We start from the raw sequence: 15,282 nt of genomic DNA on the forward strand, positions 1-15,282 counted from the left end.
ATAGTCACTATTATTGCCCTTCAACGAGAGTAGAAAAAGAACAGCACGCCTTCGGTACGAACAATACAATCTGTAGACACTTATGAGTTACCCACTATGAACAATTAACAGACTACCAACCTATCACCTGTAAAGAGAATGTCCACTACGTGATGGAAAAAAACGATTGAGTCATCCATTCTGGAACTTTCCCTTACATACGCCACTGTACTTCTCATTTCTTTCAAAAATTCTTTAATAATATTTGTTTTTCAGTTGTCACTTCTTTCCGGCTTTGCTATGTATGTCTTCGATAGGCGTAGCCCTGGTTTCCATTACAAATGGGAGTACAGGTGTAGACACTCGGAGAGTTATTTGAGTTACAAGGTTCAACTTCCCGGGAGAAGATGCACAGGCTGGCAGCAGCTCGTGAGCTGAAGTGATTACTCATAGCTCGTATTCTAATTTATCTTTTGGTCCAACTAGATTTTTTTAAAAGAATTCTATTGTGTTTACATATATTATTGATGGTTATCCAGTTAATGTGACTTACCTCTGTTTTCTCTTTCTTTGAATTAGGATCTAACATCTGAGAGTAGTGTTGAGAGTTATCTTTTTCCTTTTGAGACAACCTCAGTGTTACCGTCACATCCTCAGTCCATGTCTGTATCGTGGCTGAGAATGATTCTTGGTTATACACCTGTATCATTTTTGGCTATTGTTAGCGTTTCTGAAGCCGAACGTATCAGAAGCCTGCTGATAATAGCAACTGCAATAGGAGTACCTACACCCCGCCTGGTTACTTGGCAGACGATTCAGGTGGGGATGCCATGGAACATCGTGGACTTACCAGAACACGATTTCAGTGGTATTCCTCCTGAAGAATCGCCACTGACCATTTTCTTCAAATGTCTATGTTACCTGTGGCGCTTACTCCAGTTCAAGAGACGGGCAACACAGGCCATTACAGCTGGAGAAGATTTGGTTGAATCAGGTGTAGCTGAGGTTGCATCTCAAATGGAGGATGGGCTGCACTCACGCACCGAGGAGGAAGTTGGCAGCCACAGGGAGGAAGAAGAAACAACTGGAGAATCGACCGTCATGGAAGACAGAAGAACTAAGCGTGTGTACGGTCCAGTTGTTCGACCGCCTCCCCGTTCCAGGTAATACTTCAAAGTCTTATTTGTTCATATATATTCTTCTAAAAATGGTTTGGGTTATGCACTTTTAACGACCGTAGTATTTCTCATGCCCAGCTTGTTAGAAACCTGAGAATTATATTAATGATGTAATAAGACTCAAAAACTTAATTGAAATTACTTACACTAAACTAATTTATTTTATTATTTGTTAGTGTACTAAATTGTATTTATGTTCACACGAATTCTAATTACTTTTTTATCTTAGACTTTCCAGGTTCCACAGGATAAGAAGCTTAATCTTCCGGCGGAGACAAAGCGGAACGGTAAGACAACAAAATAGAAATTAATTTTTAATCAATAGGAAGTTTCTTATTTTTATTTATTTATAATTATGAAATTTATAAGTTTATTTTTTCCCTTTGTAATAACTCTAAGCGTAAAAGTTGTGACAAAAGGTTTAAATTGTTTATGTGAAGATATTAAGATAGAACTTCCGAAGAAACTAAATTGACGCTCACAATTCTTAATTTAAATTCAGGAATGCGTGTAACTATGCGTTAATGCCGAAATATTCAATGCAAGTCACCATCTTCTTCAGCGTATAATGGATCGTTGCATCAAGAAAATCACGACCCAAATATTCTTTGCAGATTGAAAAGTTTGAAGCAAATCATATCTACTATTTCGAGCTATCAGGGAAAGTAATATTATCAGCTGAGCTTTATTAGTTAATACAAACTTTTTTCTGAACTAATTGATTTTATTTTTATTTTTCACCATATTACCAGGAAACATAACTACACAGATAAAAAGAAAAAATTCTCACAACACAGATGAAACCCCAATAATTAATTGAAACAGAAACCTTAATGTATTATAAATTACCATATTTGCTACAAACTATCCAATGTTAGATGTAAGCTTAGCCATATCTGAAATATATATATATATATTTTTTTTTAATTATGTGATGGAAACTATAAAGGGTGATTGAAAAGAGCAGTGTGTGTTTATGTAAATAAATAAGCTTCTGAAGAAGATGGAGATTTCCATTGAAAATTTCGGTATTGACAGCTGGTATTTAGACACATTCCGGAGTTTAATTTAATAGTTGGTTAGGACATAGTTTAACTCAGTTTTTTTTTTTTTTTTTATTTCGCTGCTACCTCTCTGAAAAGGAAGATGTGAAATTGTCATCCATATTTATAGTTTTAACCTCCTGTCACAGAAATAAAGCATAATCCACTAATGAAACGTACCTTAACCCAATTCTAGAATACTCTTAGCGTTTAATGAAAAAAATGTTCACAAATGAGAAATATACCAATCGATAGAACAAAATGATATGTGTGATTTTAAAAGGTCATACGTAGTTTTTGAGAGAATGGAGGGAAAAAATAATTAATTTATAAAGTTAAAAATTTATTCTGTACCAGAACTTAATGAGTTAAAACATGTTAAAATAACCCTCCATTAAGCTTTTCATTATGACATAGCCCTAATGACATATAGCCCTAAATTATCATGAACTCTTAAATTTTTATTTTTATTTAACTAAAATATTGTCCAAAGATAAGACCATTGGCACAAATCCCTCTCAATCTTGGAGCTGGGGGAAATGTGCCCCCAATAATCCGATTTGAAATGTGTTTTTTTTGGAGGGGGGAGAAATGTGATACTATTTGTGTCTACTACAAAGAAAAGTGAGATGAAATTGATGTTTCTTGCTGTATAATACACAACAGGTTCACCTCGGAAATCAAATTCATCTACCGTAATATGAGTCTCATCTCCCCTCCCCCCTTCCAGAATAAGCCTCAAATCTGCTTAAAAAATGAACTGTCTTACCCGTTCCCCCCAATGTTGAAGACAGATTTACTCCGATGGAGAAGACAAATCGATAGATCCACGGAAATGAACGGAATAATGTCGTTCTTTACAAATAATAAATGACTGTTTTTAATATGCTGGAAGAAATCATACTACACATGTGGCAAAATTCACTTGAAGTAGGAGATTGTACTTATTGTGGACACAAACACTCTTTATATATGTACTATTGAATTCCCAGCTGTTAATGATGTTTATGTGCAACTAGAGATATTATGTAGAAAATAAAAGTACAGGGGTATTGTTACAAGTAAGATGAGTCATTGATGAAACAGATTTGAACTGGAACTAAAATAACTTGATTTATATTTCGTAGGAGGAAGTAACACAAAGACGGACCACTCCACCACCAACTGAGGAACGAAGTCATCCCATCTCTCCTCCTGGGACCTCGCAGATGGAGCGTGAGACGATGGTCAAAGAAGTTTTCGTGGAGGAGATCAAGGAGGTAAGCTGATTTATTATTTATTTATTGATTGATTCCAATGATACTAATAACAGTGTTAGATTGAAGTCATGCAAATGCTTATTTGAATATTTAGTTTGCAAAACTCGCCGGTATTGAGATAAGCCTAGAATTAAAGTCGATGTTTAGAATACTCGGATGTTGCTTTCTTTTTAACCCAACAATCGGCACGTGTATAATACCCTTGGTGTAACCACGTTTTTACCAGTGCGTTGCATCCCATTCTTCTAAAGGCTTTCCTACAAGAAGTTATTCTCAGAGGTGAGATGCGAGTTTCAGCAAGGAGGGAGTTTCTTTTATCTGTAGTTACGTTGTTTATTAAACTGAATGCCTTCTGGCTTTGCGGAACTCTCAGCAATAACTTTAATTATTTTTCTTGCCTCCTTGATGATTTGATGAATTTCTGCTTTAGGAAAACCTTGACTATCTACAAACACTTGAAAATTATTTAATGTGGTGTTAATCATCTCTTTGAAAGCTGGAAAGGAAAGGAAAATAAATATATTAGATTCTCAAGAACAATACTAATTTTTTCTTTCTTTTTCATAAGTGCTCCTCTATTAGCTCTAGAGGTGGAGAGGCGATTTTAACAACCAGTTCGGGCGAATCAGTGCGAACTAGCTGAATGACATCACTGATACTGATTTTTTTTTTTCTTTTTACGAAACTAAGTAGCTTAGAATTATCATTATATATAGTTTTCTATATGAAATTTCAAAAATAATAAATAATGCTTCTCTATCCTCATTACATTTCTATTGTTTTATTATAGCACGAACGGCGACAGGAACCAAGACCAAGAAAACAGCGGGAAGTCGATGATGATAGCCTGAGGGAACACCCAGTTCCGAACATATTTTTACAGGAACCGCCATATCCATATCCTGTATCTTGGCGAAGTAGACTCTGTTGCGTCATCAGTTGTGCAGCTAGATGCGTTGTCGCCCCGTTTTCGGCTTGCTTGGGCTATGGAGTGGACCCGTGCGACAATTGGTGTAAGTTATTTTCATATTTTAATCTGTACAAATTAGTGTTATCACCATAAGAGTTATGATCATTAATCTTTATGAGTTAATCTTTTATGTACCAGTATACAAATGTTTACTTGGTTACACGGTGAAACCATGTTATAGCACTGATTACTGATGCTATCCATTGAACTGAAATGCAACTAATTCATACCTAGTCCAGTACATTGCAACTTTTTGTGGCAAACAAGTCTAGTTGTCTATATTTATTTATTTCAAATTATATATATATTGTTCAAATTATATATATTTCATTTAAGTTTTTTCTTTGTGAACGGGACTTCCTTCGAAATTGCAAAAGAACTTTTCGTGTTTACTGACACGTAACATCGTGACCCATCTGTCAACAGAGATCAAGCAACCTACTTCTTCCACCCTCCATTGTTTGTTGACACAATGTTGTATGTATCAAAATTCTAAATTGTCTTGATCATAGAGATAAGTAAATGACAGTTTTCCTCGTTTAATAGTCGCAGTTGGATTTTCGCATTTAAAAAATGATACAAAAAGTGCTACTATTACGCAAGTGAACACGGTAGTTTGATTATAAATGTTTAGGTCATTAGCGAAGCCATGACTACTTATATGTCGGTCTTACTCGACTTTTGCCCGAATATCACCCATTTTTTGTGTGATTGGATGCCTACTGTGAGGAGCATCTTGGATATAAAAATTTCCACAAAGAAAATGACTGTTATCTTATCTTGCCCATAAATAGCACAAATTTCTTAAAAGGTCTGTGCAATATTTACGCCTTTACTGAAATAAAATTGTAAAATGTGGCGCAGTTTTGCGGGAAGTTCACTTATCTTAACGGTGCAGTACCTTACGTCTAACTAACTTACTTTATGGCCTATTGAATTCGGAGGTTCAATGTCGCGTTCACAGAAGCTTTGCACTGACTTCTATCCTTAGCCAACTGAATTCAGTTTCTACTTTATATTCCTATTTCTGCGAGATCCATTTTAATATTGCCCTCCTATCTGCGCCTAAGTCTTTCTAATGGTCGTTTTCCGACTGATCTTCCAGTCAAGACTTTGAAAGCGTTCCTGCTTTCTTCCAGCCTGGCTACATGACCTGTCCACCTGACCCTCTTAGATTTGATAACCCTAACAATGTTTGATAAACCGCATAAATTATGTACTTCCTCGTTATGAAGTTTCCGCCATTCCCCTTTTCCGTTCCTCTTGTGTCCGAATATTCTTCTTAGGGTCTTGTTCTCAAATACTTTCAATCCCTCAGAGTAAGTGACCATGTTTTGCAACCATACAGCACAACAGGCATGATTATCATTTTATATATTGTAAGTTTCAAATTCCTGGACAGAATTCGCGACGACAAGAGATTTTGAACTGAATAATAAATAAATATAGATTTTGAACTGAATAAGTACGAATTCCCTGGTTTTAGTCGATATTTAATTTCTTCGTGAATATGGTTTCCATCTATTAATATTGATCCTAGATATTTGAAAGTATCCACTTACTTCTAATTGTAAGAATCCCATACTTTATACATCTACTAGCTTCAATTATCAACTGTGAAATGATTTTATGCCGGACACGCTGCGACTTATATAACCAGAGACTTGAGACAGTAGCTCCATTTTGTACGCAAAAAGCCTCCTGTATTCTAGACTGCCTTATATAATACTGTATTCAACGTGTAACCTCCCTCTAAATATCATTAGTCCCCACGAGTACTAATAGTTCCCAAATGAATCCAAGTACAAAGGGAGAAATTACAAAAAAATAATATTTTAATTGTATAAAATATAATAATTCAAATCCTCATTATATATTTTCATTTTAGATCAACGAGAGGAAAGAAGAAGAAGGTGGGAAAGACAATTTGGAAACAGGGATCTTCCTCCCAACTTACTTCATCTTCGCCATGAATCTCAGTGTGGCCGCTGCTTCAAGTTTTATTTTTGCCCCTGCTGCTGCTGCATTCCTTGGTGCGACGAAGAGCGAGAGTGCTTCCTCTAAAGAGGAATTGAGGTAAAAAGATAAGAATATCTAAACATAATATTTTGTTTTATCAATTCGCTTTAATGTCCTTATCTGTTTTATGTATTTGTAAGTCTTCGATATTTCTCTTTGACGTCTGTGTCTCGGATTTTCTGTATTAATTGTCTGCAGTTATGATTTCGGGTAATTTGACGGACTCTCAACTCGGCGACTTTTGAGAAATATTTCATCTTTTTCAATCCTTTAGGTTGTCATTTTGCAGAAGGGTTAAGTATTATGTTAAGATTAAATACATCTTTATTACCTATCTTTTTGCCTCAGAATATTCCAGTTCCTCACGAACTAAAATTACATCCATTAGACCAAAGGATGTGTATATATATGTGTATATATATGTGTATATAATTTATGTAGTAATTGTAGTTACTCAAAATTCAATAGTAAGCTTTTGCTAATTCTCAACGACAAGTCGTTTTGTAGAATCTAATACAGTGAAACCTCACAATAACGGACACCAGCACAATACGGACAGATTTTTTTTTTTAATCCCGTTAAAACTGTATTATAATAGGACAGGTGCCTCAGCAGTATTCTTTTCTCCTAATGCTTTAGTAAGCTCTTTGTTCTCAGTTTATATATATTCAGCACAAAAAGTGCTTCTTTCAAATAAACAATAAAACTTGGTCACGCTAGAGTAAACAGAAATTCTCTTCCCTACAAAACATCTTTCAAATTCAATCTCAATAAATTGGTGACCACCACACACAACATTCTTCATTTTCCTGTACATCTATCCAAACTAAATTACTTCCTGGCGTTACTCCTTCAACACTTTCTATGGTGGAGAACTAATTATAAGGCCAAGAATTCTACACGAAGTTTGTTTTCTTCTCTGAAAATGTTACTACTTTTGTTTCCCTTGGTACTTGCATCTTCCCCTGCAACCCCACATAAACACATCTCTTCAATAATAATTTTATTTATTTACAAAACGAATTCCTATTTTACTCCCCCAACAATTTGAACATGTCCTCTCTGTAATGGACAACTTTTATTTACAGACAAATAGCTATGTCCTATCAATGCCCGTTATTCAAAGGTATCACTGTAGTAGGAAGATTTCTGCATGAAGTTTATATTGTATTGAGTTTATAACAGTATTTAATGATTATTGTTACACTTTTATTCTTCGAGAAAACAAAAATCATCATTACTTAACCTCAGAAGATCAAAGAATGTTTCAAATTGTTTCATATAAGTTTCATATAGAACCAGTAGTACAGGACTTGTTCCAACGATTCAAGTGAAAAATGTTGAGTCATCCTTCCTATATCATTGGCCTGTCACGTTGGGGCCTTCACATCTTCGGTCTGCTGAAGAAGCCACTAAGGTGACAGGTTTTGATGAGATGACATTTCACATATGATGAAATGAAGGCCACCGTACAACAGTGGTTCAAAGACCACCTCCCCGAATTCTGTGTGGAGGGATTTAAACAGTATCATAATTGGACAAGTGCCTGAATGTTTGTGGTGACTTTTGACAAACACACTGACTCTCAGTCACATTAAGTAAATATTTCAGCGACTGTAGATTTTAAATACAAGAGAGAACTATAAAATTATCTAGTACATAGTGTTAAAAAGTCAGGTCAATGTATTCACACATGATGGTGCTACACTTCCAAACGGGTTTGATTTATTTTAAAAATTAAAGGTGGTTACGAGTATCAAATCTCAGACTTAGTGATCGAAAGTTGAGAATACTAATATTCCAACTGTTTCTTTACACAATACATATGCACTGTTATAGACTCAATATAGAAATCAATAATAATAATAATAATAATAAAATAAAAAAGTAAAAAAATATAAAAAAGTAAAAAAAATAAAAAATAAAAAAAGTAAAAAAAAAATAAAAAATAAAAAAGTAAAAAAAAATATAAAGTAGGTAGAAAGTAGTGTTAAGTAGAACAGTTGTGTAGAAAGTAGAATGTAGTGTAGTATAGAACAGATATATAATTTAGAAATAGCAAATATATTGAGTAATGCAGAAATCTGAAAAACAAAAAGGAAACAAAAGTAAAATAGATTCCAAGCGAAGTAGAAAAAAAAAGAAAGAAAAAAGATTAACCCTAAGTACAACAAATCAGGAGAAAATGAATCACTTGCTAAGCGTCACAACATCAATTTTGCTCCTTTTTCACAACGGATTTCGACTGGATTTTTGACACGTATGTACGGTGTTAGTCTATTCCTAATGCACTGTACCAGGTACGTCTGGGCGTTAATAGCAAATCCAAATCGACACAACAACGGTTGGCTAACACTTTTGGGAGCCATAGCAATCCAAACAAGCACTTTCTCTTCAAATTTCTTCTTTTTGGCAAATTTAACACTAGATGGAGCTTTAGAGGTTTCGGTTGTATAGAAGCCAACATTTCCATTGATAGAGGCATGGGACAATGTAACATAGGTTTCATCATCCAAGATGAAATCACGAACATCGAATTTTTGCAACAAGTGGCCACACTTGAGTTTAACCATGCTTTTTTGTTGTTCTGTGTGCTTCGGGATGGTCACTCAATCCCATTCTTACATCTTTTAATGATGTCGTAGGCTGTTCTACGTGGTACTCCTTCAGCTGTAAAATGTTTTACTGTGCACATTTTACCCGTGCTTTGTTGTGTCCCGTAGAATTGTACACACAGTAGGTTATCCTCGCCGTCAAACAGGATCACGATAACACCATTTGTTCCTGTATCTGTTGGTACACTCCTGTATCTGTTGGTGCACTACTGGCTCATCATCCTGACAGGTCTACAGCCTGTTCATGTACTACGTGAGACAGGTGCTATCCTCTAGAAGTTTGTATATATTTATATTGAACACACTTTACTGTGTGACAGTAACATTTTATGAAAACTGATAAACCTTCTCTTGACACCTTTCTTTTACTTTTTTGCCTCTTTCTCAAACATCGATTTTGTTATCAATATATGTACTATATCTTCCAAATCGACTTCTCAAAATAATCCTGAATGTTATGTCGCTGTAATTTTCTTGTAAATAATTGACCATATCAATCGGTATTTCGCATGATATTATGTCTTCCTGTCATGCTTGAAGTTGCAGATGCTTCGTCACTATAGTGTATTTGTAGGTCGTCCTAAAAGCTATTTTCTTTTATTGAAATTCCTGTTTCGTGTGCATCGACAAATTATGCTATGCAAAGAGATTTCATGAGAATGTCCACGTGTTCTATGGCGCTCTTTGAATTATTAGAGCACATTAGATGGATACATCTTTTGTTATGATCATTGTACTGTAGGGTTAATTTCCAAAAAAAAAAACATTAAAATTAGATTGTAGAAATATAGTATAGTGTAGATTTCAAATGAATATCAGTTAATTAAAGAATAAAAAAAAATTAAAGTATTTGTTGTAATAAAATGAATATTAGATTAGTTGAAAAATGGAAGTCATTACGCTTGGAATAGAAATGAACCACATATTTCGTAAATCTTGACAATTTTAAAATTCTACACTGCTTGACAAACATTAAAAAATGCTTACTAAAATTAATTGACATATTTTTGTTGAACTTCTTTTGTTTCGATTTTCATGTGTACATTCCATTACTTAGAATTCATTAAAGACTATAATAAACGCTTTTGTAATAAATTAAACAAGCTGAGACTGCCTTCCGTGTTCCCGCTATTTCATTCTATGACAGTATTTCCATTTTCCATGAATCATCAATGTTGCTAGGTATCAAAATTAATATCCTTCTATCTTTTATTTATCACAAGTTCTTTGTTGTTTATGTAGATCACTCTTACAATTTACCCCATCTAGCATCAGCAAGGAGAGGAAAGACTTATATCTAATATTCTTTGAGAGTTATGGAACGTTTAGCCTTTACTTTACGGGAAATCTAATTTTTCTTAAGTAACTTTATAAACAGAACATTCGTGTCGGCAATACCTTCACATATTCCTCTAAGACAACTTCGTGGCCAAATAATAATCAAATTGAACCTGAAAATAATTTTCATCGCAAGTTTAATCTACAAATTAATCAAAGCTGTGCGATCAAAATAGTTGCACAACGATTTCAAACGATCTTCCTGTATACCAAAATGTGAATTCTCATTGAAGCTTCCTTTGCTAAATATATTTCAGGCTCTCCGAGTTTACCAGTCAACCTTCCATTCTTTCTGGGATGATCTTCTTGTTCACATCAAGTATAGGTTGGTGGGCAATATGTAAATTTTAAACCTTTTCTCTCGCTTGGGAGAGCTGTTTTATAATTTGATAATGTTTCTTCTTCGTAACAGCATTTAGATAATCTATCCTTGGTCTTCCTCTTTCTGGTTTTCCTTCTGCCTTTTCCCCTATCAGCACGGTGATTCAATCGGAGGGCCGAATAAGATGGCTAAGCATGCTGTTTCTTCTTTTTCCTATTATCTTCATGATCTATCGTCCTTCATTACCTTCATTTAGCACTTCATTCCTTTTCCTTTCGGTCCATGATATGTAGCATTCTTACGCCAACACCACATTTTAAATGCTTTGAGCTTGGATATTTTATCTTTCCTCAGTGTCCTACCTATAAATAGCATTTTTCACACTAACTTTAGAAGTTGCAACAGTCTACTCCCCCCCCCCCCCCTGACACACGCACAAACACCGAAATGAAGTAACTAACGGCATAAATATCAAACGAGTAAATGAGAAGTAATTAACAAATCCCTAAAAAAAAAGTAATTTGCGCAAGAAATTTGAATGGACTTGCTATATTTACAAAAAATGCATAAGGTTAAAACTATTCTACTAAAACACTTTTTTTTTTTTTCTTTTTTTGCGAGAAATATAAAATGGAGAACTTACCCTCTCCTTCCACGCTATGTCGATACGTTAAGCTTCATTGTGTGACTACTTCACTAACTTTTCCATTTTCTTTTGTTGAGCGTGACTTGGTAAACTAACATTGTTTATATGCCTAATCCTAATAATAGTTCTTAATCTCATAAATCTTTCGACTACACTAAGAGGCACATGTGGTTGCGCCATATCAATTCGGATAGGGTTTTCACAACTTTTGCCCTTTGTCGAAATGATGTTGAACCATGAAACTTCAAAAATTCTCTGTTCATGAACATCACATCTTCATGAAATTTATTCGACGGGTGCACAAGACTACCTCTAGAGAGAAACAACCATGAAACTTTTCCATCTATTATTTTCTTGTCCTCTGAGCATAATTTATTCTGGATATTTTTTACCTTCTTTGAAAGCTATATATCTAGCCATTTACAACACCTTCGTTTGACGTGTTTATGTTCTCATCACTATTTTCCTCCAGCGTTTCGTGTACAGAGTTCCGATGAAACCCTTCATGTTCAGTTGCATACTTACTACTTGAACATTCACCAGTTTTATGTTCGAGATTCTCAACTATACTCTGTGATTCTTTCAATAATGATACATAAAACTCGGAGGAAACATACGGCTCGTCACTGTCTTCATTCACATTCAAAATTGGACTTACAGCGGAAACACTGTGATTTAAAGTTAGTTTTCTTAATCGATACTTAACTTCAACTGGTGTAGGATGATCATACTGTCCATCAGCAAAGCGCAGCTGTGAAAAGAGATTCTCTAAGCAATCCTGGTTAAGTCTACTCGTTAATATGTATTGTATACCATATTTACTTTTGACATATTCGAATAAAGATATTAAAGATTTAATAGATAGAATACCTTCCTGAAATGGCAAAATATTTTTGCTTCCTACTTTTCTTATATCTAAGGTAAGATTTAGCATTTGTGACAAAATACTTAATTGGGATTGAATAGAATTTCCAAAAGCATTTCTTAAGAGCTTTCTAAAATCGAAAGGTTGGCCCGAATTAAAAACATAAAAAAAATTATCTATAGCCAAAATGAAGTTCGATAATGTTTCTTCCTTTGGATACACATACCGCATTGCCTTTGCAACACTTTCCGAAAAAAGTTCTGTTGCCTATTTCACGCACTGTCTGTTTGTTCCATGAACGTTAATATGAATGTCACGAAGCTTGGAACATATTTTAATTTCATTACAGTCATATTTCGAAAGAGTTACTAATGGGAATTTTGAAGTTCTCTCTCCTGATGGTGATACATAGCCTTCATCTAAGAAATGATTCCTTAATGACTTAATCATGTGAGGAATATCGGCAAAAAAGAATACATTTCTTTCGGTGTCGAAAGGATTGCGATATGACGTGTTACTCATTGTTATCCCTAACTCTTTCCAAAGACGCCTATTTGATCCTCCAAGATCTGATACTGCAGCAACCACAGGATACCCTATTTCTTCTAGAGCTTGGAAAATTGTGTCAAATAATGTTTTTGTAAACCTAATATCAAAATCAAAATATATTGTTTTTTTCCATTTACCCACTAATCCTCGAACCATCACCACTAATACCTGTTTAGAAGGTCCATATACAGTATCAGTCCGTTTGTCGTAACAAGCTTTTTGGAGAATATTCATTTCATCAAACGAGATCACACACAATTTTTCTGAAACAGATAGACTTTCACCTTTGGCCTTTAATATGCATATGACTTGCTTCAGAAGACCTGGTTCACATTTTATTGAACGAAACCAACGGCGAATGGTACTTACACTCGGCAGTGGAAAATGACACTTTTCGCGTAAGAACATGTATGTTTTCTTTGACAAAATCTAAAGAGACAAACACATTGTCTTATCTTCTTGTTGCCATTTAGTTCTCGTTTCCTGATTAAGTAGGCAATCAATTTGGCTGTCAGTGAATGACGTTTGTAAAATTCTTCGAACTTCACTTGCAACGAATCCATGCTGCCTACTGGGATTTAATTTTTTTACGCAAATTCGAAATTTGAGCTTGATAAGCTCTGTTGCGCCTTTTTTCGGTTTCTAGTTGATTCTTTAAATTATTTAGCTGTGAACGTAATTCTTAAGTTATTTTGGAGAACATTATCATTATCATATATATTATCACTCGGTACACTTTTACACTTCTTCTTAGGAGATGACGATGATTCTTGTAGTATGTAGTAGTATTTGTCGTTTCCTCTCTCTTACTAACTGTCGGTCACTTCGTTCTGATTTTTGGGGAGAAAAATTAGACGGTAAACTTATTTTGGGGACGGCATCTTGTTTAGGACGTTTTCTGGGAGGGAAGCCTAATAATTCATGTTCCAAGTCACGCTCATAATAATCACTACAAAAAATGCGTAGAACAAATTCTACTATTTTCGGGCTTACAACTGTCTTTTCGTTTGCACCTCACTGTCCACACCGCAGAATCCTTTGGGAAACGATGAAAAATAATGTCTTTATTGCAACTTCTGCTGTTGTTCTTCAAGTTGAAACAGCACACTCAGACGGCATTTTCTTTAGATATTAGACATGCACTCACTCAGCATTAACACATGAATATATGATAATAATGAAAAAATACACACAACAAAACACAGCCCACAACACAATCACAAAACAAACTAATTTCTAACAGAAACCCTTCTCAAATTCTTGTTTTCAGCCACACATGTTTCCCATTAATTTGCATTTGTGTATGTGTGTGTGTTTGTCCCTTTAGTTGTCGCCATGTGACGTCATAGTTTGACCTCTGCTTCCATGGAGAAAAAAGAGGCGTGTCTGACCCTAGCCTTAAATAGAGTAGTCTTGGTTCTTTCTGTAAACAGTCATGTTCTGAAATATGTATCAAATTTTGGTGAAATTTGAATGGTACAATTCTCTTCCATTACAACCCTGAGTGATAAATTATACACTCATTCATTCTCTGGTACTTATATGATTCTTTCTTCTAAAAAATCTCTAGAACATATTATAATCTTCGTATCTCTTTCTTCCTTCTTCCAATAGCTTCGGTTATGTTTACACGTCTTCTTTCAGATATTTCTTTGTCTTCAAATGGTTGCATAAGTTCTTATACGTCCTATTAACTCATATTCATACATAAAGTGTCTCTTGATTTTTCGATTTGCGTCTTAACTATTATAGCACTAATGATGCATTACGTATCTTAATATTGACAAATCCAAAATAAACAATTAATGAGAAAGTCAACATTACATAGGTAAATAATATCATGAATGAAAAAAAAAAAAACATAATTTCACTCCATTCAATTAGCACAGTAATTTTGTCAAGCAGTGGCATATAAATGTACATATTTATTATATATTTTTTAAATAAATAAAATCCCCTTCCTGTGGGACGCCTACACGTGCAAAATGATATCTACTGAATTGTGTTCAGTAGAAATCTGTTGCAGCGAGGCAATTTGTGCAGTTATTTAGAAGTAAATAAAAAAAACCAATAACCAGATAGTGATTTCCTTTGGACAATAAAAAAGAATTTATTCTTCAGTTTGCATTTATACGTTTCATATTCAAAGCATAACATCAAAAAGTAATCTGATAGATATTATTTCGTTAAAAAAAAAAAAAAAATAAATTAGTGAATTCTACTACTATCTTTTGGCTGTTGCTTATTAGAAATTAGAAATTCTATTACTATCTGTTGGCTGTTGCTTAATAATAGTTGTGCAGTGTCTCGTGGCGAAGGGGGTGTCCAGGAATAGCTCCTCTTCATATGATGAAGCTATCCCTGGGGCGAAGGGCCCACTAGAGGTAAGAGGTAATTAATATAGTTATAATTAGTATATTTTTAACTAAGTTTAGTTCATAAGCATTGAACGAGTTTAATGTAGTGTATTTTTTTAATTTTTTAATGAAAGGGTAAGAG

General features: G+C 34.4%; 1 protein-coding gene across 1 annotated transcript; it reads left to right on the forward strand.

Annotated features, from left to right (window-relative positions):
* Window positions 1-2,028: 2,028 nt before the first annotated feature.
* Window positions 2,029-7,901, forward strand: LOC145675271 (uncharacterized). Its single transcript, XM_081745655.1, has 4 exons — window positions 2,029-2,037; window positions 3,328-3,459; window positions 4,250-4,472; window positions 7,735-7,901. Exons 1-4 carry the CDS (start codon window positions 2,029-2,031, stop codon window positions 7,899-7,901), a joined length of 531 nt encoding a protein of 176 aa, XP_081601781.1.
* Window positions 7,902-15,282: the final 7,381 nt, after the last annotated feature.

The sequence above is a fragment of the Thermobia domestica genome, chromosome 18 (genome assembly GCF_964235325.1).
Source record: "Thermobia domestica chromosome 18, izTheDome1.hap1.1, whole genome shotgun sequence".
Classification (NCBI taxonomy): domain Eukaryota; kingdom Metazoa; phylum Arthropoda; class Insecta; order Zygentoma; family Lepismatidae; genus Thermobia; species Thermobia domestica.